This window comes from Oreochromis aureus, linkage group 10 (assembly GCF_013358895.1).
Source record: "Oreochromis aureus strain Israel breed Guangdong linkage group 10, ZZ_aureus, whole genome shotgun sequence".
In the NCBI taxonomy this organism is placed as follows: Eukaryota; Metazoa; Chordata; class Actinopteri; order Cichliformes; family Cichlidae; genus Oreochromis; species Oreochromis aureus.
The window spans coordinates 25,268,118-25,293,643 of record NC_052951.1 but is presented as its reverse complement, the minus strand read 5'-3'; the positions used below and the strand labels follow the sequence as shown (position 1 = coordinate 25,293,643).

The following is a 25,526-nucleotide window of genomic DNA, read 5'->3' as shown; positions in this document are numbered from 1 at the left end:
CAAACCAGACTGGGAGCATTTTAAACTGACATTCCTCTTTTAATTGAATTACAATGCCGGTGAAACCCATTCAGCCTGCAGCGGACCAAGACAAATCATCTTGTCTGGCAGCTCTTAGACATTATCCCGATGTCACCCTGTGCGCTCCACATACTGTATGCGAGACACTCATACATACTGTACAAACAGCTGCAGTGCTGCACTGTGAATGTCTTTCTGCGCATCACATTTACGCTGGTAAAAGTGATACAAATGCACAAAAGGGGAGAAGGTGATGCTTCTTGTTTCTGCATTGTTCATACACTGAGTAGCAGAATTGCATGTAATAAATTATTTGATATTTATTACATTAATAAGTGATTAATAGAAGATTAGTGAGACTTGTGATACTCATCAACTTAGACCACTCGCGACTTTGTTTGTTTGTTATAGTTGTATAGTTTCCTTAGGCTTTCTGTAACTTCTAGAGTGCAAACCTTTATATTTCAAATGTCTGTCTGAAAGGGCTTTGGAGACATGCAGTGCATGATTTTTGTCTTTGTAGAAGCATTAATTTACATTTATTTTACTGCAGGAAAATGTTTAAATTCGTGCCAACCTGACCTTTTGCATCAGGACCAGGTGAAAAATAAAACATCATGCAGGTGTTTGTTCAAAATGTGTCAGTGAAGTGTCCTTTCTTTGGGATACATTCATGGCAGGTCGCACATGACATACCTGCGTTCTTGTCCTTTTTTGACTGGGTTGAAGTGTGAAAAATCTGGATTTAAACCCAAATAAAATAATTATTTGGGGTTGTTTGGTTATAGTTTTATAGATTCTGTCAAACAATATGCAAATCTACAGGCTGCATATTCAGAATTTGTTAGTTTGCTCTTCTGCAGTAACAGGAAATTGCATGAAAATCCTGCATGATGTCAAATTAGAATTGAAAAGAAATAAAACAAGTTGCTGTGCATTAAGGAAAACATTCATGTTTGTTTTTAATTTCAAGTATATTTCTGGAACCACTAGCATTTTTCCTTCTTCTTTATGGAAAAGTGTCCCATCTCATTCTGACCCAGCACTAGCAAAGAGCTAGTGCGCCACCAGGTGGATAAAGTCTTGCATATAATCTTGTAGGAAGCTCACAAAGGTTGGGACACAATTTTCTCAAGTTATAAACGTGTCGTCAGTTTTGAAGCACAGACTCTGTTTGGCCTTTGGTTTTTTACCTTAAATGTTTCAGTTTTATTCTCTTTGTTTTTATTATAATCCTTAAAATAAATCCACCCATGTGTGAGAGCTGAACTTCTCCTTCCAAAGACAATCTACTGACTTAACAACCACAAAAGTGTGAGAGAGGTCAAACTGCTCAAACCGCTCTGGATCACAGTTTCTGTGCAGACCGGTCAAGCTCTTTCACATCAAACCGGGAAATATACAAGAGAAAGGCCTCTCATCGCCTGGGTGGACCTTCATCAGACCCCAAATGAAGTCCCCATGAAACCATGGGGACTTTACCCATGCTAAAGAGGAGAATGAAGCACATGATCAATCCCTGGAACAAACCTCACCTAAAAGTATGTTTTCCTCAAGGTCCTGCATGTTTGGGTCCTGTCCTGTCTTAAAGGCATCATATTATATTACCCCACTAAAGTACTTTTCTCTCAGACTGGTTCAGTAGAAACCCAAAAAGATCTTTAACACCATCTCTATGTATAATTAGGGCAGGTTTAGGTGACCCTGAACTAGTCCTTAATTTATGGTGCTATAGGCACAGGCTACCAGGGGACAGCTATGATGGACTGATGATTTCTTCACCTCTTTCCACTCCCTGTGTGTTCACATGTTACTGCTGTATGTCTTTAACTGTAATGTATTCTGTTGTTTTGGTTGGTTTTATCCTCTTTTAAGCTTGTGGTCTTTTTTCTGTTCTAGTGGCCCAGCTGAAAACTAAAGGGGAAAGGAGCATTTGCAGTCAGGGCTATAAGGCTTGGGAAGAGCCCGTCTGTGGAAATCAGGTCAGTCGACTTGTTCGCTTCTACTCAAGCTTGTTTCCGCCACTGAAAACGAACAAAACAACAATGAAACAATTTGTGCCAACCTAGAGTCGAAAATTCAGATTACTATTTCAAAACTGTAACTTGAAAAAATGCCTTAAAAGTTGACTTATAAAGAATATACCTTCAAATTTTGAGTCGTACAAGTGTGGTGTGTGTCAACATGTATCACATTTGATCTAGGATCTGAAGGTCAAAGTTTTATCTTTAAAACTGCACCTAAAATTCTCCTGATTCCACTTTTGCACTTCAGATGTGCCTTTCCTTTAAGCTGACCAGAAAGGATTGTCATGAGCTGCCCAGTTAGAGATATACTGTAGTATATTACATAATAACTTATTCATGTCAGTATTTACAAATCAATACCCATTATCCAATACCTACTCCTACATATGTTTATATAATCAAAATAAACATAAGTCATGCTACCCTAAAGTAAATACTGGCCACAGAGTGAGCTGCCTTGGCAGAGGTTCACGATCTCGGAGTGCTTCCTGTTACTCCTGCTTTATTCTCTTGCCCTTGTAAAGCACTTTGTACTGTGGAATTTGAAAAGTGCTTTATAAGATAAAGACTTTCTTTTGACATTCATCTGTTAAACAGATTCATATAAACTGATGGAGCATGTGGGTGCATATAACCATTACAGACCTTTTTTTCTTACTGCTTTGTTTTGATCTCAAATTCAATCCTCAAGTGGCAAAAACAAACTTCCCTTTAATGTTCCCGCTCTACTTCATAGACATAAACTATTAAACTGTGACCAGGCTGCCTTAAACTCCTTCCTTCTTTTAGAGTGGATAACAGGGTGCGAGCCACACTGATGCTGCTGGTTTGTGAAATCTCCAGACACTCGTCTCCCTTGTGATTTTATTTTTCCCCTACCTCACCTCACACCTACATGCACATTTCTCCACTGAGCCGTGCCCTCACACATCACTGATCTTGCTTTTTAGAAGCAGATGCATTTAATCATTTTACTTCTTGGCATTAATCTCCTTTGTGTTCCTCCTTCTCGAAAAGACTCATGAAACTGTGAGCTCTTTTAAAACATGTCTCTACTTTATACACACCTTTGCAGCATTTTTTGTACCCTCAGCGATACATAACTTATATCGAAAGCAAATCTTAATCACAAAAAACACCGAACACTCAAACGATGAGGGTAAAAACAAAAAGCTCACTTTTGTTGTTGTTTTCTTTTTTTCTTTTTAAATACAGGATGTACTGTACAGTATGCACAAGCCCTCTTGGTATAAATTACATCCAAACAAAATCTTTTTTTCCCTTTAGCCAAAAACTTGAAGACATTCATTATTAAAATATTGAACCAATTCTTTATGAGGAAAAGCAGACTAATAAAACATTATTGTTATTCTTATGTTGACATCACTTCCTAATTTGACATCACTCTTTTCTTCTCCGTGGTAAATACAGAGCTCAGAAAGCATCTATCAGTCTCTACAGAGTTTGGACACGTGGGATAATTAATAAACCCTTAAAGAAACACCCTTAAAGAAAAGGAGACTTTAACTCAACAGTACAAAAAAAGAAAATTATACTTTGTTCCAAAAGTCAGTGATGATGTTAAAACTTTGCATGATAACATTTGTATGCTTAAAGTCTAGAAAGATAATGTTTTATAAAACAATAATAATAATCAAACTCTTTGAATACTATGGTTGTTGTTGACACATTTGGATACCTTTTGAAGTACTGAAATGATCTAATTGAGGCTCACCTACTCTTGTGTTTTTACAGTAAAAACTGCAGCTACCAAGACAAGGGGAGTAAAAAAGAAAAACTGTGGGCCACTTGAACGATAATATCAGCTTTGTCCAGGACATTAAAAACATCAGCTTTAGTCTGTTAAATCCAGACATAAAGCCTCAGTTTGACTCAGTTACTGTGTCTTGAGACATGGAAAAGGGGCGTGTCTCAATAAATGCATTTACAGGAGCTACAACCCAAACCGAAGAGGTGAGATGAGAAGTATGAAGCTGCTTTGCTTTGTAGAGTTCACTGCTTGCATGTGGCTCAGGTATGAGGTGTTAATACTGGTTAGTTTAGGGATAAACATGGGCTGACTGCTGCCCACCTTTAAGACAAAAATTTCAATGCAGACTTTCCCCTGTTAGTGTCTGGTGTTTGTACACTACGCCCGGATGTTGGACTACACTTCCTTTATCACACACTGAAGGGTTAAATAACTTTCCATGAGTGAAAAGCTTCTTTTTTTCCATTAAAAGAGAAATAAATAAAAACAAAAAAACTAAAACAGAAAAAAAAACTCACATTCTTTAAACCGTTTCAGTCAGAAACTCAAAATGTTGTTCCAGGATCCAAAGCTACATTACTGTGTTCCAGGGAAACACCTACTCAGAAGAGACTGACAGGGGCTGAAGGTTCATAGAGGTTGATGTTTTGTTAATACGTTAAAGGGGCTGGTTGTTGTGTGTCATTCCAAGTCCTGACTGAAACCTCTTTAGTCCATCCCAGTCCAGCCTCAAGTGTACTGGTACTCCTCTGTGTACGCCGTGTCCTCTGGAGCATACTGGTTATTTCCGCCTACGTAGTTGTCGCCTCTGCCAAACTGCTCCTCCCCGGGCGGGTACTGGCCACCGGGGGCAGCATACTGGTTGTCGCTGCTGTACGATTGATCTGCCGGGTGTTTGTTCTCTGTGATCTTCAGGCTCGATTTCTTCACTCTTTGAAATAAAAGAAAATTATTTTTAGGACATTTCTCTTTTTCCAGAGGATGTGTTGTCTACATGTTTTAGCTGTGCACCGTCAACTTGGGGCAGTCTCAAAAATGCACTTGTTCATGTGGGTGTTGGTGCTTTAGCTTAGTCCCTGCCACAGAGAAGACAGGATCCACAATATGTAAAGAACTTCTTTGTGGTCAAGTAAAGAATGGAGACTGCCCACTGTCTTCCATCTGTGGTATGATGGTTTTGTATTTATTTTTATTTTTCAGTTTACTTTTACATTAATTTCTGTGCCGGCTTTACTCTTTTCAGTTTTCTTACTATTGTTTCAAAGTGTCAGATAGTCAGCCTCAACAGCTGGATCAGACCGCTATGGCATCCACCCTCAACTTCCGCCTGACACGCACTGCACCCTACCCCTACAGCGCCCCCTGTGGGTGGTGGGGCTTCAAAAGGACGTGCCAGGCCACCAGATGCTGCTCCCTCCCCTGGCTGAAGGGGGGGGCCCTGGTAACCCTATCCCAGGCACGGATACACTGGTAAATTTGAAAGGAGCCAGCTGAGATGGATTGGGCATCTAACAAGGATGCCTCCTGGGTGAGGCTCTGGGGTAGATCAAGGCCAGCCGAGAGCTGGAGGAGGTGGCTGGGGAGAGGAAGGTCTGGGCTCTTCTGCTTAGGCTTCAGCCCCCACAACCCAGATAAGAAGAAAAAAATGAATGGATGCTATTATTAGGCAAGAGGCAGGGTACACCCTGAAAGGTTGTCAGTCTATTTCAGGGTTAAAACAGAGACACAGGCAACCAGTCACAGATCAGACCCAGTAAGTTCGAACCACAAACATTCTTGCTGTGAAGCTGCAGCGCCAAGTTAGTTAGTCTCATATGTGCCCTGATTCTATATCTGAAATTTCAACCCAAAATACCACCAGACATATCATTTTGTATAATATGTTTCTATATGCCTGGTTTGGGGCTCAGTTTCAGTGTCTGTAACTTTAACTCAAACTGGAACAGCTGCTTGCCTTCAGGTCTGTGTGTAACCCTGAGATGCAGCCAACGGGAGCTACTCAGCTCTTTTAGTATATACTGCCACACTTAGCTGCTATGGCTCCAGCTCCATGGCATGTTAACTTTCTCTTTGAACAATAACTTTAATTTTAAATACAGCCCAGTTCTCAGCAGTCTTTGTTGTTAACACATGTGAGTCTGATGTCACAGCAGAACAAAGTGGACTAGTTAATGTTATGGCTCCCTGTAGTTTTTGGGCTGTGCTAAAAAAAAAAAAAAAAATCAATCAATCAGCATTTCATTGTCATCTTGTTTTCTGACAACAGGAACAGAAAAATGTGTATGTGATGAAAGATTTATTGTGAATTCGGCTATATCAAAATGCAGAATGAGTGAGAGTAGAGAGTAGGAGGGAAGCAAACATGTACACAGCCAACAGGAAAGTAGCTACACATCTATGTCATATTCTGTTTGCTTGTTTGAGGACTCTGTGGACTCTTTGTGGTTTCAATTTGAGGAAAAGAGCTACGCAAAACTAACAACATTGTGCCAAAAGTCCTGTTTTCAAAACAAAACTAACCCCAATGTTGTACTTACTGATTCTTATGCTTGGCTCCGCTGATATGTGACTGGTACTGCTCCACAGAGTTCAGTTCAATGTTGCAGATGGTGCATGGATAGCCATTTAGTGTGGAAGCTGTAGATCAATGAAAAGTAGGGAATAATTTCAAATTGAATGCGCTCTTATTGCATAATGAAAGTTTAGTTTTAAAAAAAACAAAAAAAACCAGAACTGCACAAACTCATGCTTCTGCAGTCGGACCTGGTGCTGTGGATGGCCCGTACGTCTCCATCAGTTTAAGCTTTGTCATCTGTTTTCTATGCTTCTTGCCTACATAGTGCTGCTGGGCCATGAGCGGGTTGTTGAAGGAGGCCTGACATATGGAGCAGAAACGGTCTGGATTGTTGTTGTTTCCTGTCACTGGAGTGCCGCTTGAATCATCAGCAGGTTTCTTCTTTAGTTGAGGTGTTGGCGCTATTTGAGAGTTTACTGCAGAAGAGGAGACAGAATTAAAAAAAGACTTCATAAAAGGGTAACATAAAGGATACCCACAGGAAATAAATGCAAAAGCTAAATACCTAGAGCTTGAGGTCCAACTGCTTTCAACCTCAGGTTCTTGGCGTGAACTTTGCCCTGATAGTGAGACTCAGCCACTACTGGAGCAGAGAAGGTCATGTTACATACATGACACACCTTAAACCGGTCTGTGTCTCCATTGTTACAGTCCTGCACAGGAACATAAAGCAATCAAATTTTACTGCAAAAAAAGCCTCAACTTTCAGCAGATTGTCAGCAAGTTTAATTTGCACAACTTGTATGACTTAATAATTGATCTCTGAATAAAAGGATCCACCTATCTACCCATCAACCCTTATACAGATTCAGGTTGTATGGGCAGCAATTTAGGCAGAGATACCCAGATTCTGTACCCCAGCAACCTCTTCCAACTCATCCGGGGGGACACTGAGCATTCCCAAACCGGCCGAGAGACATAATCTCTTTAGCGTGTCCTGTTCTGGGCCTCCTACCGGTGGGACATGGCTGTAACCCCCCCCCCCCGTTCATGAGGACATCCTAGTCTAGTCCTAGTTTAGGCATCCTGATGGTGAATGAAGCAATCGTAAAAAAAATTCTCAGTCTGTTCCACGACTGCTGGGGAGCATTTCAGGATAAACTATTTAAACTGTGTTAAATTCATCTGAATAATTTCATCATCATTTTTGAAAACCTGACAGCCCCGGCTGGCTGATGTGAGCAGGTTTTATATAAACTGAAGAGCAGGCAGATATGACTGGAACATTCACTGATGGTCTTAAAATACACAAACCTCCCACTGAAAAAGTGCAAGACACACTGGGAGAGCCAACTGCTCAAGATCAAAGATATCTCTAAAAGTACTTTGTTTCAGATTTATAGTTGGCGAGGTAATAGTGACTCATAAAAAGTTTTCTCGGTGCTGGTTTGAGTTCTCTACTTTTTACTCACGCTGTCAGACGTTAAGGGCTTCAGCTTTTTGAGTGCTGGCTCTTTTTCATTTTGGATGGAAAGATAGCGCCGCACTTTGTTGGCATGCTTCTTGCTCTGAAAGGACAAGCACAAAGGTTTATTCCACAGTGGACACAAACATTCACTGCACATTTCTAACACGTTTATGTCTCCAAACTTTAGCATATCAATATTTCAGGTAAAATATAACTGTATTTAATATAACCTTTTCAGTGTTGCATTTATGGATCGACATCAATCTACTACTGCTAATTTACTACACAATAAATGCCAAATACAGCAACTACACGTTTTTAGATGCAAGTATTTCCTATTTTTCTTTGGTTTGATTCTTTGCAAAGAGAGCCAGCAATCACAAATGAATGTATAAATCAAACAATGTCCAATCATTTTACTTAAACTAGACATTAGTATTTGAAAAGCTGTTTACTTTTGCAGATTTGTCAAAATTTAGAATAACTTAGAATTGTCTCCTCTTCATCATCCACTTTGCAGCAGGGAAAAACACAGAAGTGCATCACAGCAAACATCTGGTCAGCAGTGTAGCCAAAGGTCCACTTGCTCTCAGCTAGTTGAACAGCCCTTCAGCCCTCTTTTGCTATATTTGTGATTTACTGGACAGCCTAATGATGATGTGCTATTACAGCTTTAATAAACTTTTAATGTAGTGCCAAGTCCATTCAATAATAACAGCTTATAAGTGATAAGTGTGCACTTTTTCTCTCGTTGCTGAAAACTGTAGCACCATCTAATGAAAGCTAAGTCCCCTGACACCAACACAGCAGCACGCAGCAGACCGTGGGCTCACTGACCTGATAATGAGTCAACTTCTGAGATTCAGAAATTAGGACAGCACTGCAGACTTTACACTGGGAGTCAGAAAACAGGTCGCCATGCTCCTTTATCATCTTATTTACTGCAAAGGAGGGGAAAGGGAGAGAGAGAAACTTCAAATCAGGTTACATCATCTGGGAAAATGCAATTATAACACAACGTGAAGAGACTATTTGTGGCAGCAGTTCAAACAACATATCTGCTCGAGCTACTCCTTTTACTTACCAAGGATGTAAGAGCTCAAATGCACTATTCTGTTTTATTTAATAGTGTTATGGAAAATACAAACAGTTTTCTGGATTAACCATTATCTTGCCTATGGGTTTATGGCAATGCCTGTGCAAACATCTGTGAATAACATACTACAAGACACAGAAGCATGGTTTTTGGGTTTTTTTTAGGCCCAACTCTGCTTTTTAGTCTTAGTCATTCTTGGCTCATACCAAGCAGATCACTAATTCATCTTGATATCTCAAAAGTAAAATATATATGTATAAATAATTTAAAAAAAAAAAACACACACACACAAAACAGGTGGTGTATTATCCTGAGAGGCAGCCGAATTGGTTGGTTACAGCTCTGTAGGAAGATGGCATGGCATGTCACGTCGCCTTTACACATGTAGGAGCACAGTGTATTTTTAAGCATTTACAATCTGAATGTGTCACATTAGAGGATTCAGAATCCTGTTAAAGTCACAGCTTTTTGTTATTCAGACTTGGGCGTCTTGTTATGCAAACACTCCTCACAGCTTTGAAGATGACAGGACCTCAACAGAAGACGCTGCAATGCTCATGTGGAATTTGGAACCAAAATGGAAAAAGGATCAGAAGGGAAAAAAAACTGCAGTGAAAACACTGCATATGCAAAAAGTAAATGTTGTTTTAGCTGTTTACCAAAAGCTTTCTCATTTACAGGTCTTAAACTGCATAGTTTTTGTTAAGATAAGATAAGATAAGATGGCCTTTATTAGTCCCACAGGTGGGAAATTTGTTTTGTTACAGCAAAAGTGCAAAGTTATGTAAAGTTGTTGTTGTTGTTGTTGTTCGTTTGTTTTTTATTATCATTTCATAGCCAAACTGTGGGAAGGTTTTAGGAATTACAAAGCTCAGTCTTTTTCGAGGCACCAAAATTAAATGGACAATTGAATCTGTGGTTGGATCGCTGTCACAGTTGCCATTTAGGCTGCAAAAAGTGTGCAGTGGGAATATAAGTCGCCCAATCAACGATTTGATGTATTCCGAGAATGAAAGAACACACTGGAGAAAAAAATCTGCATGTCCACCAAAGACACACTGGATGGTCGTGGCATCCTTTCCAAAGTAGAGGAGGGGAAAAAAACAAACAAAACAGACTCTCCAAGACTAACATAAAGAGCATGTACACTAAAGTCTACACCCTGGATAATTATCTGGAAATACATCGAATCGAATATTGGCACGCATAAATTTAAAACAAAAACTTTTAGATAATTCATACACTTGTGGTTATGACACTGTCCTGAGCTGAAATCTCACATGTATCTTGCTTGCATTACTAAACACACAAGCAAGACCAGCAGAAGTGCAATCCGCATGGCCTGAAAGACGCATTTCAGCTGATGCCAAGCCAAAGATGCCTCCCTCTGTCTGTATTAGTAACCATTCAGGCCAAATGTTTCACAGTCACTGAAAAGCAACATCGGATGCAGACGTGCTCTAGTCGACCTTGGAACCGAAACGGCTACAGCTAGCATAGCACATTTTAGCAACTCGATGCGCTTATTACTGAAGTACCGGCTAACGCTAGCTTTGCGAAGGTAACAACAGCGCCGGTATTTTAAGCAATAACAGGGAGGGCCTTTACACAGTGCAACCGCGCCTTTTTCTTCTAAAACAAACGTTAAATTGTTAAATAAACAGGACATACTCTCTGCTGGTCCCGAAGGTAAGTAAGGAAAATCGTCGGTCTGCATCGCGACGGCCATAGATTCTACTCACAGCCAGCGGCGTCCGAACACGCATGCGCAACTCGCAGGCAGAGCAAAAGGACTTCCCACTGTGGGCTGTTCTCTAACAGGCAGGCAGCACAGACAGTTTTCAGTGCATTTGAGCCTGTTTCTTACCTGTCACACTCAGTTTGGACTTGCGTATATCCGTAGTGGGATACCAATTGTAGAAATACCTTTTATTCACATCTCATGTCGGAATATTTCCCCGGTAGCATGCAGACCAGGCAGTCCTCTCCACAATGGAAAATGATTTGGTACAAACGACAAGCCACTCGATTTAATGTTTTTTTCAGGCCAAATCGTCCATATACACGTTGTTCTTTGTTGTGTGTTTGGATTTTTGTGGGTGACAAGGCCACTGGTTACGAAGCGAAGTTTCCGTAGTGTAGTGGTTATCACGTTCGCCTAACACGCGAAAGGTCCCCGGTTCGAAACCGGGCGGAAACATGTTTTTCGTTTTCTGTATTGTATCGTTTCTACGGAAGAGGATTAGGGCCCCAGGGGGAAAAAAGAGTGGGAATGTCTTTTTTTTCTTTTCCAGAATTCTGAGAAAAAAGTTAGAATTCTGACTTTAGTCTAAGAATTCCCACTTTAATCTCAGAGTTCTGACTTTTTCTCAGAAAAAAGTCGGAATTCTTCTCAGAATACTGAGAGAAAAAAGAGAAATTCTGAGAAGAATACTGAGAGAAAAAGTCAGAATCAAGACAGAATTCTGAGAAAAAAGTTCTGACTTTAGGATTCTGATTTTTTTCTCAGAATTCCGGAAAAGAAAAAAAAAGACGTGCCCACCTTTTTTTTTTTCCGGTGGACCTAATCCTCTTCGGTAATGACTTATATGACTTGAATGACTTCCCGGTTCGAAATTGTAATTATAACATGTCTTTTAGACTGTATTTTCGCAACAGCAGGCCTGTAACTTTATAAAAGTGAGTATTTTTGCATGTCGCCAAATCGTGTGTGACAATATTAGATTGTGACATGTATATTGTGACATGTATATCATTGTAAAACAATATATTATTGGAAAGTGAGAGAGGACGTATCGCACTGAGTTTCCGTAGTGTAGTGGTTATCACGTTCGCCTCACACGCGAAAGGTCCCCGGTTCGAAACCGGGCGGAAACATCATACCTTTTTCTTTATAATTATTCTTCACGTTATCAAGAAAACAGAATTACTAAACAGTCACCTGACGATTTATTAGGTACATTGTGCCTTCAGATCTCCCTTTGTTCTTCATGACATAGATCCAACAAGGTGCTGGAAACGCACCTTGCAGGTCCACACTGGCCACACTGGTCCTAAATTGTTGCTAGGATGGATCCATGCTTTCCATCTGTGTCACAGCAGATACTGAGACACATCACAGTAAGCACAGTTCATATCATATCTTATTGTCTGATTTTCTCCAACATTCAAACATTTATAGGATTTGTTCTTAATGATCGCAGTCACACGTGTTTCTGCTGAATCTGAGTCAGTCACTAGGTGGAGACAAATAACTATTAACAAAAAACTCAACGGCGACGGAAGGAGAGTTGCTGTAGCATTATACTGGTTAATGGAAAATGCATTTAGAAGTTTCCTTTGTATAATTTCTGCAGCATCGTGCAACTTTGAGTTTTAGCATAATACAGCAGTGTAGTAAATTTGCGCAGTCCGTATGTGCCGACGAGATGAAGAATTAATGCAGCAGACAGGGTATGACAGGATTAGTAGATAATACTGGAAAATTACTTTAACTGTGGGCTTTTATTTTTATACTGACCTGTTCCATGGTGACCAACCGGCAGTTTAGCAGGTTTCCGTAGTGTAGTGGTTATCACGTTCGCCTAACACGCGAAAGGTCCCCGGTTCGAAACCGGGCGGAAACATATGGTTTTGGTTTACTTGAAAAAACTACAGTAAAGTCACAGTCTTCATAAGTATTCCATGACGTGAAATGGTAAGTCTCCTAAGATGTCGTATCGTTATTAACCCCTTAAGATAAGTCTTTGAGTTTTCACAAGATTGTTAGACACCCAAGGTATCAATCTGGTAACTCTCCTAACAAAAACTTGTCTCAGGGGTTAGGGTGAAGTCGGGCTAGTTTCTTCCACCTCTCATTCTCTTCCTCTTTTCGATTTCCAAAGTCATCCTACAGACTGCCGTCCGATGCTGCCTACATACATTCTCCCCCATCTCTTTCACATTGCACCTTCTGCATAAGATATCCTCCTGTGTACACCTTCAGTCACTCTTCTATGTCACCCTGTGTTCCTTCTTCTTCATAAAAGGGCATGTTCACCACAGTAATTTCCATCCTTTCTGCAAAATGCAACTGGCCCAGCTTGACCTCTCCACTGAAGGAAGAACGTTCACCCCTGCAGAGATCAAGACCTCAAGACCCTCACGGCCGCCCTACTCGACCCCCTGCAGTTTACATACAGAGCCAACAGGTCTGTAGATGATGCTATCAACATGGCTCTACACTTCATCCTGCAGCATCTGGACCCCCCGGGGACCTACGCCAGGATCCTGTTTGTGCCTGTTTGTTTCAACACCATCCTTCCAGACCATCTCCAAGGCAAGCTTTCCCAGATGAATGTGCCTGATCCCATCTGCCGGTGGATCACTGACTTCCTGACAGACAGGAAGCAGCATGTGAGGCTGAGGAAGAATGTCTCGGACTTCCGGACCATCAGCACTGGCTCCCCCCAAGGCTGTGTTCTTTCTCCTCTGATCTTCTCCCTGTACACCAACTACTGCACCTCCAACCACCAGTCTGTCAAGCTACAGTTTACAGATGACACCACTGTTATCAGACACATCTCGGACGGGGATGAGTGTCTCTACAGGAGGGAGATTGAACATCTGGTGTCCTGGTGCAGCCACAACAACCTGGTGCTGAACGCCCAGAAGACAGTGGAGATTACTGTGGACTTCAGGAAGCACACAGCCCCACTTCTCACCTTGGACACAGTCTATTTTAACTGCTCCCTTTAGACAGGAGGTTTCGGTTCATTCGGACCAGAACCTCTCGCCATAAGAACATTTTCTTCTCCTCTGCTGTTGGACTCATGAACAATAACCATATGACTGTTCCCACCACAAACACATGAACCTATACTGTGTTCTCTGCATCTGTTCCATTTTTGCACTGATCATTACCTGCGTACATGTATATATCAGTCTGCTTAGCACTTTTAATTTTTATTTTTATGTTTATTTATGTGTTTGTCTTACAGTATGTTTTGCACTAAGTACTGCAGCAATTTGCTAATGTTGTAAACCTGCCCAACATTTGGCAAAAAAACCCTTTCTGAATATGATTCTGAGAGATTCAAAGGTAATAAATCAAAAGCCGAAAATTGCATTTCTGGTTGATAGAAAAAAATTATGTTTTCTTGTTTTTCTCTGATGCAAAACTCCATTCTGCTTTTTTTTTTTAATGTATTTTTATTGGGAAATCTGACTTCCTCTTCCTCTCTAGATCTCTCTCTTCAAGAACAGGAGCCACAAGAAGATTAAATGGAGCGTAAATAGAGTAGTGGTTTTCATGTTTGCCTGACATGTGAAAGGTCAAAGTTGAAACACACTTTTCCTTTTCTTCACGCTGGGATTAAACGGTGCGGGTTTCCCAGAGCTCAAGCATTTCAACGCGTTCAAACTTGATCATGCACAAAATATACCAACACCCACAGATGTAATGCCTGAGTAACGTAATACATTAAGATTCTTTATTACAGGATGGTTTCTATTCACACTCCGGACACTTTTTTTATTTGCACCCTGTTAGCTGAACCTCCTCTTGCATTCAGAACTGCATTAAATCTTTGTGAATTTGAGCAGTTAAGAAGCCTCATTGTTGATGAAGATTGTTACTTCACTGAAACCAGACTTTCTTGTGTAAGGCGAACATGATACCACACTACAGACGCTGGTGGAGTGTCACTCTGAGGTCAGTTTCCAAAAAGGAGAATGTTTCTGCCACAGACATGGGTTATTAGACTGGTTTTGATGTTGTGATGTTTTTTTAGCGGTCCTTTAAGCACAGTTTGAAGATAAAAGACATTTTATGAAAATTTGGTCTTATTTGACCTTGAAAGAGGGGTCAGAGGTCAAATGTGACATGATATTAAAAATCTTTATGGAGTACTTTCTATAAGTTTTTACATAAGTGTTTACATACAGAATAGTGACACACAATACCAAAAACATAACCTTCTTGGCAAAAGAAGGCAAAACCAAAAGAAAACATGGTTTGAGGAATTTTTTGTTTGTTTTATTTATTTGGGTTTTTGTTGCTGTTTTTTTTTTTTTTTTCAAGTATCTGCCAAATACTTAAATAATGATATCAGATATTGACATGAAGCTTAGCTGTCCCACTCCCATCTCCCCATACTCACACTCCAGACACTGAACCAGTCCCACTGATATCCGAAGAAGCAGGTGAGTTTATTTATGTCAAAAAATGTGTGTAATTGCAGGAGGATGCTTGGGAATTTAATATGTTTTTCTACACACTATTTATTTTGTAGTACTAATACATTATCACTAAAACTCACATAAAGAGAGAATTTTTGGAGAAGTATGTATTGTGGTCTATCACTGTTGTACAGCAGCTGTGTGATATCAGGTCAATATGGACCCACATTTCTGAGAAGTGTATTCAGTGCATTGTTGAATCTGTGCCACAAAGAATTAATGCAGTTCTGAAGGCAAGAGGAGGTCCAACAAGCAGGGTGCAGATAAGAAAAATGGCCGGTGCGTGTGTAAACAGCATCCTGTAATAATCAATCCTAATGTGTTACATTCCCCAAGCATTACATCTGTGGCCCCTGGTATATTGTGTGTGATACGATTGGGAGACTTCTGACACATACACCAAACAGGAGGAAGTGCATTTCAAAGCAGACTTATAGTGACTCCTTCATGGGAACTGAAAACTGCAAAACTGTGTTGCGGGCTGTTTTGAAGTTTGAACGCCTTGAAGTGCTGGAGCTCTGAAAGACCCGCACCATCTAATCCCAGTGTAAAGAAAAGTGAAAGTGTGTTTCCACTTTGACCTTTCACAAATGTGAAAACCACTAATACACAGTGGGAACAATTGTAAATCTCAACACTGAAACAAAGTTTAAAATATTTATGCACTGCGTGCTCGCTGTATCACAACTGCCTTGAAAACACAGTTGTGACACATGTTTTAAGAAAAAACAAAACATGTTTCCGCCCGGTTTCGAACCGGGGACCTTTCGCGTGTTAGGCGAACGTGATAACCACTACACTACGGAAACTACGCACGTGTTACTGCGGGATCAATCGGAATACAAATGCAGCAGATGTAAAGAAACGAGAATATGATGCACGTTTTAAATGTACAATATTATATTATATTAGTGATATGCAAAATTGTCATATGTTCTAAAATAGTAGTAACAGTAACAGATAATATTTTATTGAAAATTAGTCAAAAGAATCTAGTCTTGGCTGTTTGTGTGAATCTGTATCTCAAAATCTGGTTGTTGTCTGCATGGATCTCGATATGAATGTCAATACAATGCCCATCACAAGAAAGCATAAGGATATTAAATGAAATTATAAGTAAGTACAGTTCTTGCATCAATTTAGTGGTTGCTTGCATCCACACATCCCTCACTATGATTAATAAATCAATCAGTGCTTCAACAACAATCCCTTTTTTCACTACTCAGCAGCCACTTCAGTCAATCGTGGATGGCTGCTCATAAATAACTTACATTATTTTCCAATGATACTTAATAGTGTATTACTAGAGAGATCAAGCAGTTCGGAAGCCTCATTGTTCATGAAGATTGTTAGTTCACTGTAGTGATCTGAAACCAGACTTTCTTGTGTAAGGTGAACATGATACCACACTACAGTCCTTTAAGCACATTTTAAAGATGAAAGACATTTTATGAATATTTTAACCTTATTTGACCTTGAAGGAGAGGTCAGACGTCAAATGTGACATGATATTTAAAATCTTTATGAGGTGCTTTCTGTATGTTGACAACACACTTCATAGTCTCTAAGTAATAAGGATTTTTGCCCATTTTTAACCAACAAATCATTAAGTTGACCATGAAAACCTTGTTGGATGTAATCCATATTTTAATAGGTTGTTAACATGACCTCACTCCAAACACTTACAAAGTTTTACCAGAATTCATTCAAAACTTTTCAAGGTACAGAATAATGACACACAATACCAAAAATCTTACAGGGAGAGGCAAAACCAAAACAAAACATAGTTTGAGGCATATTTTTTTGTTTGTTGTTTATTTTATTTGTGTGTTTTAACTTCAAGTATACTTAAAGAATGAAATCAGATACTGACATGATGATTTTATGGTTTGTCGCTGCTCTTATCCAGCGTTGGGAAAGTCACATAAAATTTTGAGTCCTTTACGACCACGAGGGCCTCTCCATTTTTGGTCTCATCTGTCACCAGCTCAAGGATGCACTCTGCTACCTCGGTTGCACTGCATCAAAAAGTTACAATATGCATTTTAAGATTATTTTAAATCCAGTTGTAGAGGGGGAAACCCCCCAAAATGTTGATGTTGTAGGGGTTACTACAAACAAAGACTTACGTTAACACCCCAAGATTCTCTCGTATGTGATGTCTTGCATCTACCAGGTGGGCAAATTGACCCGTTTGAGATTTGATTTCAGAGATCAGGTTTGTTTCAACAAAACCTGGGCAAATAGCATTGACCCGTATACCATAGTCTGATGTTGCAAAGGCAGCCTATTAAAAAAAACAACAACACATAGTTAGGCTCTGTAAGTCACATTTCATCTACACAAAAAGCGTAGCGTGCGGATAAATAACAAGTGCTCTTTGTTTCCACATTTGCATTTTTGGAGTTCAGTGTCCAAAAGTTTCAAATTTAAAGATGAAGTCTGAAAGATCCTGCACGTATAGTGCATGTGCACAATTTTTGCACATTTTCTAATTTTGCCTCTAATTTTGTACACCTCCACACTGGATTACAAATTTAACCATCCAAAGAATTGTAGTAACCGTTTAGGAATTACAGACATTTTCAGACAAAAGTAATTAAACAAGCTAACATTAAATAAAATATGATGGCTTGCTTTTTAATGCATGAGTGAAAGTTCTTTGCAATCAGTGATCGCGTGTAGTCTAGAACCCATGGACATCAGGAAATGCTGTGTTTTTGTTGGGTCTTTATTGCAGCCCCCTTAGGTTACTGTTTGTTTGAGTGTCTCTCTGAATTCAATTGTGTATTTTATAACTGAAAATTATCCTCTATTGGTCTCTATTGGTCTAGTTTGGATTGAAGAACATCCTTTGTCATTGTCTTGAGAAAGTCTTAGGTTACTTTTGCAGTATACTTTGGGTGATTATTCATTTGCACTAAAGTGCCATACAATTTTAAAGTGTTTGACAACCATACATAGCCATACTAAAAAAACTGTTTGCTCATCTGTTTAACAGATGATGTGGTATGCTTCAGTTCATGAGCCGTTTCTCTCATTCTTCACAATTTTCTCTTCCCATCAATCTGGTTCAAGATGATGTTGGTTTAATCTGACCAAAGAATTTTTCCAAAAACTGTGCAGATGTTTTTTGGCTAAGTCTAATCTGGGCTTCCTGTTCATGAATATAACCAATGGTTTGGGACTAATGGTAAATCCTCTATTTTCTTTCATGAAGATGCTTCTAAATTGTAGACATTGGCAATGATGGACTTCCTTAAAGGTGTTCATGACTTTGTTAAATGTTGTAAACAATGGAAAAAATTCTGTGATCATCCACTTTAGTTGTCTTCTGTGGTCTTTCGGGCCTTTTTTGTGTTGCTCAGCTGTACAGTGCATTCATGCTTCTTAAGAATGTTTCAGATTGTTGATTTGACCATTTCTAAAGTTTTTGTCTTTATCTCTGATAGGTTTATTTTGCATTTTCTTTTTTTCTTTTACCCTTTCACTTGCATCAGTATCTGTTTGGATTTCATAGAGTTCCAGTAAAAAGATACCAAATTAAAGTTCCTAGAATCAGTTAGAATCAGTTCAAGATCTTTTATCTTCTAAACTTGTCATAGAATATTGAGGGAACAGGCATCGTCTGGCCATGAAACTGTTTGTCAGTGTCCAGTTACTTTTGAGATTCTGAAAATGAGGAACTATGAATAAAAATGGCTCAAATTCCAAAACAGTTAGTCCAATTCTTTTGTTAAATGTCTCGAATTTAAGCTGAAACCCTGCACTTCAATTACATCCTTTACCACAAGCAAGGCCACCAAGAGTGGCACTATTCCATTTTTCAATACATTTCATCATGATGAAATAGCATCATCCCACAACTTCTGTTGCAGGAGCAGCAGAATGTGTACATCGGCACAAAATCATTCTCGATTAACTTGGTCAGTGTGGTGTGTGGGTTCTTTGTAAAGCAATTCAACATTTGAAACACCAGGCATTTGTTGATCCTTCCAACATTTCCAGTCATGTGAAAAAGAAAGCTTTCACAGGACTGTCTTGTGATAGAATGTTAAATGTCAAAGTTCCTGGCACTAAAATTAGCAAAAGACTGAACAAATACGCCTTGTTTAGAAGGATTTCCAGGAGAAAGTCTCGTCTCTTTAAAAATAACATGGCAGCATGGCTTAGGTTTGGAAAGTTGCATCTGAAAAAACCACAAGACTTCTGGAACAATGTCCTGTGTGGAGAAAACAAAATACAACATATCAGCACAAACTCCACATACCACCTGTCAATCACGGTGGTGGAGGGGTGAACCTGGGCACCTTGCAGTCATTGAGTTTACCACAAACTGTTTGCTGGTGTAGAAGTGAAACCAGTTTGAAATTTGAGGCTGTCTGTCCAGAACCAGAACAGGTTTGTTTAAAATTTGTTCATGCAACAGGACAATGCTCCCAAGCAGCAAATCTACAACAGAATAGCCCAAAAAGAAAATAATGAAGGACTTGCAGTCAAAGAGATCAGTGCATAAACAAATGCCTGCAAACTTCCATAAACCTGAAAAAATGTTGTAAAGAAGAGCAAGTTTAAATTCCCCCACAGCAATGGGAGTCATACATGGATGGTTACTGGATATTATTACTGCTAAAAGGTGGCTCTACAAGCTGTTGAATAATGTGGTGTTTTTCACTGCAGAGTCCTGTGAACGCTTTCTTTTTCACTTGATGTTACTGAACTGTGAGGTCAATGTGCAGGAAATGCCAAACAATAAAGTTAAAAATTAAAAAGTAAGGCTGTTAAGGGATAATCCCAAACAGAAGTCTGCCAAGGTAAACAGAAACACAGTGAGACAAAATACTTAATCACATGTATATGGGTGAACGTCTCAAGTGAGAGTCACACCGTGTACCTTTTTATTTGTGCATTTATAGTCACTGGTGCCCACATAACAGCACTGTAAAAAAAAATTGTTGCGAAAACCCAGAAACTCAAGGCAACCGACTGCATTTACGTTTTTAGGTTCTGATGGATAACTTATAATTTCAAGTTTAGGAGAAAAGTTGCTTCAATTAATGTTTTTGTGTTTACAAGACTAATAACTGTGCTTTTTCTTAACTCATAATTTATTGTTTTACCAATGTAATTCCTAAAGTTTACACAACATATATTTTTTTGTTTTGCCAATCAATTTCCTAAACACAAAAAATATATGTTGTGTAAACTTTAGGAATTACATTGGTAAAACAATAAAATATGAGTTAAGAAAAAGCACAGTTATTAGTCTTGTAAACACAAAAACATTAATTGAAGCAACTTTTCTCCTAAACTTGAAATTATGAGTTATCCATCAGAACCTAAAAACGTAAATGCAGTCGGTTGCCTTGAGTTTCTGGGTTGTCGCAACAATTTTTTTTTACAGTGAGGGCTCTTCTCAGAAAAATGACTATACAACAGTATGTGGCTATCTTACTGGAACATTCCGTTCCTCTTTTTATCAAGACATGTTACACAGCGTGCTCTCCCGCCCAGCAGGCCGTCCAAGGATGAGCTTCCGGCAAGCAATATGAATCACAAACAGCAATGCATTTAATAAAAATCTTTTTACAAAGGCAAACATTTTATTAGTATTAAATTTGCTCTAGTTTCAATTAATTTCTGCAGAAATTTGATATAATTTTCTTTAATCCTCTTAAACAATCTCATGGGGGAATCTCTCTTACTGCAACGGATCGAGTGAATCCGACCAGCCCGTGTTTAGTAGCCGAGTAGACAGGAGCCGTAAGCAAAGGTCCAAGACCTGTAGGATGGGTTATATCAATCATTGTACAGGGTTTAAGTTTAGTGTTGTTAATGTAATGACATTTACAATTCTAGTCTGGGATGTCTCCAATTTTAATATAGAGTATTTACCTGCCAAGGATGAAACATTGATGATGACCCCTCCTTGACCTCCCTTCGATTTGTTCATGTGCTCCAGAGCCAAATAAGTTCCCCTAATAGAGCCCACCTACAGGAAAAAAAAACTTATTTTGGCATCAGTTCATACAGTAAAAATCTTTTTTCTCTCTGTAAACACTTCATACAGTCATCTGCATACAAAACGTTATGATGAATAACAGGAAGAATAATATAACCCAAGCCTGCTAAATTTAGACTTACTGTCAGGTTGCCAATTGTTTTTTTCAGGCTAACTAATAAAAAGAACATCTTTCTGAATGAATGAGCAATTCATAAATTTGAAACAAGATAAATATAATTAATTGTTGTGCTTTCTGTTTCTCACGAGGTTTGTGGAGACCACATTCTCCCACTCAGACTCATCGAAGATGCCGGCATTGTTGCACAAGATGTCGATTCCTCCAAAGGTTTCTACGGCTTTCTGAAAGGCAGCTGAGAGAGGAGAAAACAGCGCTTTACAATTATGTTAACCTTTGTACCTCCAACATTTATAATTTGTTTTTCCAATGTCATGTGTTTTACCTTTGAAGTCCTCGTCTGATTTTATGTTGCATTCCTTGAACAGCATTCTATCTGGTTCGTACTCTTTGTTCAGGGCTTCGACCAAACTCTCCCCTGCGGCTTTATTCATATCCAGAAGTACAACCTGTTGACAGAAAGGACAGATACGCTGTCAGTTTGTTAGGTACCCATCTAGGCTATTTGAAAACATATGAACTACTTCAACAGACTTGCTGTAATTAAAGGGTGTTGGTAAGTTTTCTTTGAAAACTGTTTTTTCCGACACCGCCTACAGGAGTTGTGAGGTCGACCATTTTTTAGAAATCTTACTTTATTTTTGTGATTTTGCCTGTAGCTTGGTGAGCTGTGATGAAGCCCAGGTTGGGCATGCAGGCCACTGTTACTGTTGCTTGTAGTTTAATTCTGCACGTACGCATAGTTAGATTTCACACCTACATCTCTGCATCTTATTGCATACATATATTTGGCTGCACTATGCCTGAGCATATTTAGAAGTTGTTTGTGCAATCCAGTGTGAAGGCCCATACAGAAATGGGGAAGTGAAGCCTGGTAACCAGGGTAAAAGCTGTTATACTGAAAAGGAGAGGCAGCTTGCTAACCCATATATGACCTCGCCTGACCGGTAGAAAGAGGTGTGCCGTGGCCTTGCCTGACCCCAATCTTATAAACAATTTACATAATGACTGAAACTAGCACCACTGAAGGAACAATGGGCTGGGAGGTCAGTTAATATGCCAATTCTCGTGACAACTGATCATTCACTATGCAAATGTACTGTTTATAAGATTGGGGAAAGATGAGACTGAAGAAGTCACTTGGATGAGTGACGAAACGTCTCCCACTGATACGCTACGTCCAGATGAACAGAATCAACTTTTGGGGATACTTTCACGTAAGACTTTAGACTTGCGTGAAGGAAGCACAATTCCATATATAATCCTGTGTAATAATAAGTAGGTTCATCTTTCAGGAGAGTTGGCTACAGTGAACTATTTGCAGACTGATTCATTTCACCTCGTTTTTGGCATGATGTCAACAGCAACTTTCTTAGTTGTTTTTTCCAACTAAAGGGTGTTGGTAAGTTTTCCGTGGAAATGTACACCACCAATAATCTGCTGCATCTTCACGTACAGTTGAGATTAGTTTAATAAGAAGATATCTTTATCCCCATGCCCTTTTCATAAGCTGATCATGTGAGCTGTAACTTAATGTAAAAATATCTAAATCCAGGCAACTTGTTTAGTTAACTTTAGTAATCTTATATATAATAAATATCTCTTCCTACACTGTTAAATGATTATGTGTCTACCTTTTCAACCAATGCCTACAATGGCACACGTACCTTGGCACCATTTTTTAGAAGAATCTCCGTTATCGCTTTTCCTATTCCCATCGCAGCTCCAGTCACTACTGCAGTTTTACCGCTCAGAGCCATTTCAGTAGAAGAAGGGACTGAGAAGGTCAGCGTCCGTATGCCTGCAAAGAAATAAGAGAATGTGAAACAGAGAGAAGTTGGTGGCTTTTTATTTGTCACCACCCATCAGGAAGACAAGCGGGTTTTAACGTATGACATGCCAGAGAGAGCAAGTGAATGTACAAGCAATAACAGTGTGTCAATCAATGGACCACAGTCAGCAGACTTGTCTTGTTCTGGAGAACACAGCTTGGCCAACTATAGTCTAACTGAGCCAAATATGGCTTGCACTTATTTTGGGGGGACTTTCTTGGGCTGTTTAGAGCTGCCAGTGAAGAATGCGCTTTATATTTTAATCCAGTTATTCTAAAGCTGCAAGACAGCTAAATAAATTAGACTTCACAATTTCCAGAGAAATTACGGTGGGAATGTTGCCTCTGCCAGACTTGATCTGTGGCTTGCTGCTGAAAAGTGGGGGCAAACAGGTTGGCCAAACAAAGCCGAATAGAGACAGCAGTTGATGCTTTTATTGTCAGAGGTTCAAGTAAATTAAAAAAAATTAAAAAGTAGTAGACTTTTAATTTGAAAAACTGATACATTAAAGCATCTCCACTGGCAGAACACTTTTATCTTTAAAATTAGATGTTTCTGGGGATTGTGTTCATTTTCTAAAATAAATTTGATTGTTTTTTTTTTGTTTTTTTGTTGTTGTTTTGTTTTGTTTTGTTTTGTTTTTGTATTTGACTTCAGAAAAGCATCTTGATAATGTCCAATAAATAGCTGAAGGCTTTTATTTTGAAATTAAAGACTCATTTTTTGAATATCATAATTATCTGAAGGGTTGGGTGTTTTGAGAGTCCTGTAGTTCTGCTGGCTTGGTGCGGGTCATGATTTAGTTGAAACCTGACTGTGTTTAACACATTAAGCATTAGAAAAAGGCATTACAGTCACGATACAAATAAAGTACACTCTCCTGAGTGAGAATGTAGAATGTATAGAATAACAGTAGAAGACAATGCTGAAAACTACTTATTTGTCCTTGTCCTTATAGAATGTCTTTGAGTTCAGTGATCTAGCTAATGTTCAGTTTTTGGAGAAAGGACCCTTTATACCCTCTCGAGCGGTTTCCGTAGTGTAGTGGTTATCACGTTCGCCTCACACGCGAAAGGTCCCCGGTTCGAAACCGGGCGGAAACATTTATATTACATTGCAGTATAATCACAACTAGTATATCAATTGTGATACTAATACATACAAACATCTTATCCCCAAAACTTCATTCTGTTCATCTGGACGTAGCGTATCAGTGGGAGACACGTTTCGTCACTCATCCAAGTGACTTCTTCAGTCTCAGCTTTACCCAAACTTATAAACAATACATTAGCATAATGACTGACCACTGATCAATGGTCACGAGAATTGGCATATTAATAATCAAGAAACTGACCTCCCAGCCCATTGTTCCTCCAGTGGTGCTAGTTTCAGTCATTATGTAAATTGTTTATAAGATTGGGGAAACCTGCAGTCAGCTGAGACTGAAGAAGTTACTTGGATGAGTAACGAAACGCTTCTCCCACTGAAAACGCTACGTCCAGATGAACAGAATCAACCTTTTGGGGATTTACCTACCAGGACTGAGTATGCATCAAGACGTTACGTGAAGTACTATGAGTTATGTAATCACCATCAAAATATGTACTGTATATGTGTTACATATATGACAATCACTCCACAGAAAAAAACAGTTTCTGCTGAATTTTTGTCAGCAGAAACTGGACACAATAATAATGAACTTCAGCTGAACCTGCAAACATATAAATGTAGCGATATTATTTTATTTAAATTATTACAATTTAAGTCTAATGTGTTTGTGTTCCGAGGCGATTCAGTCAAACTTAACAATGCAGCTTACTATGCCAGTTTACCAGACGGTCTGTGCCACTCAAACTGTGTGAGTAGTTTCTTCAGAGATGCACTTCATAACTGCAAAGTATTGCACACAGCGACTCTGGCACTTGTGGGTGTTCTGACACTCTGGGAGTAGGAGGCGTCAACACACGGTTTCCGTAGTGTAGTGGTTATCACGTTCGCCTCACACGCGAAAGGTCCCCGGTTCGAAACCGGGCGGAAACACTTAGTTTTGGTCTGGGTTGAAAGAAATGTCTTGCCGATGAGCATCTGCAAGCAGCTGTTGGGGATAAAAAACAAACAGACAAAAAAACAGTATAGACTCCTTACAGACATAGGAGTGACTCCGTGGAGAAGTGCAGGAGGATGGACAGTAACTCAAAGAAGTCCAGACGCTTTTCTTTGCAAACTCCTTTGATGGACAGTGAGGACGAGACAGCGCGAGGTCACCTTAAGAAAGTGAGAAAATAGATGGATTCAAGTACAATGAATGAGTCGCCCTTAACAGCGAAAGTGTACCTTTTAATTGTCACATGCTGCACTGCTGCAGTTTTGTGTCCAGGTCCAGCCCTGCCCTAGAATTTACCCGAGTGATGTTTAAACAGCTTTCTGTTTAAACATC

The 25,526-nt window shown here is 39.4% G+C and overlaps 2 protein-coding genes and 6 non-coding genes across 9 annotated transcripts; 5 read left to right on the top strand and 3 right to left on the bottom strand.

The window, feature by feature from the left end:
- Window positions 1-3,083: 3,083 nt before the first annotated feature.
- On the bottom strand, window positions 3,084-10,718 carry znf346 (zinc finger protein 346). Its single transcript, XM_031738294.2, has 7 exons — window positions 10,570-10,718; window positions 8,640-8,743; window positions 7,807-7,902; window positions 6,900-7,047; window positions 6,583-6,810; window positions 6,357-6,456; window positions 3,084-4,750 (listed from the first exon to the last, which is right to left on the bottom strand). The coding sequence occupies exons 1-7, from the start codon at window positions 10,625-10,627 to the stop codon at window positions 4,549-4,551; spliced, it is 936 nt and encodes a 311-aa protein (XP_031594154.2). The 5' UTR covers window positions 10,628-10,718; the 3' UTR covers window positions 3,084-4,548.
- A 307-nt stretch (window positions 10,719-11,025) lies between these two features.
- On the top strand, window positions 11,026-11,098 carry trnav-aac. The gene has a single exon. It is a non-coding gene; the product is annotated as a tRNA-Val (tRNA).
- Window positions 11,099-11,702: 604 nt separating this feature from the next.
- trnav-cac lies at window positions 11,703-11,775 on the top strand. Its single transcript has one exon. It is a non-coding gene; the product is annotated as a tRNA-Val (tRNA).
- A 676-nt stretch (window positions 11,776-12,451) lies between these two features.
- On the top strand, window positions 12,452-12,524 carry trnav-aac. Its single transcript has one exon. It is a non-coding gene; the product is annotated as a tRNA-Val (tRNA).
- Window positions 12,525-15,853: 3,329 nt separating this feature from the next.
- On the bottom strand, window positions 15,854-15,926 carry trnav-aac. The gene has a single exon. It is a non-coding gene; the product is annotated as a tRNA-Val (tRNA).
- An 817-nt stretch (window positions 15,927-16,743) lies between these two features.
- On the bottom strand, window positions 16,744-25,517 carry LOC116319047 (15-hydroxyprostaglandin dehydrogenase [NAD(+)]-like). 2 transcript variants are annotated; one of them, XM_031738273.2, is made up of 9 exons: window positions 25,424-25,517; window positions 25,235-25,354; window positions 22,925-23,058; window positions 21,583-21,706; window positions 21,386-21,492; window positions 21,013-21,109; window positions 20,823-20,899; window positions 17,247-17,404; window positions 16,744-17,135 (listed from the first exon to the last, which is right to left on the bottom strand). In XM_031738273.2, exons 3-9 carry the CDS (start codon window positions 23,015-23,017, stop codon window positions 17,000-17,002), a joined length of 792 nt encoding a protein of 263 aa, XP_031594133.1. In that variant the 5' UTR covers window positions 23,018-23,058; window positions 25,235-25,354; window positions 25,424-25,517; the 3' UTR covers window positions 16,744-16,999. The 2 variants fall into 2 exon arrangements, with proteins under 2 accessions (XP_031594133.1, XP_039473804.1); XM_039617870.1 differs by lacking the exons at window positions 25,235-25,354; window positions 25,424-25,517 and adding an exon at window positions 24,909-25,149.
- trnav-cac lies at window positions 24,120-24,192 on the top strand. Its single transcript has one exon. It is a non-coding gene; the product is annotated as a tRNA-Val (tRNA).
- Window positions 25,057-25,129, top strand: trnav-cac. The gene has a single exon. It is a non-coding gene; the product is annotated as a tRNA-Val (tRNA).
- Window positions 25,518-25,526: the final 9 nt, after the last annotated feature.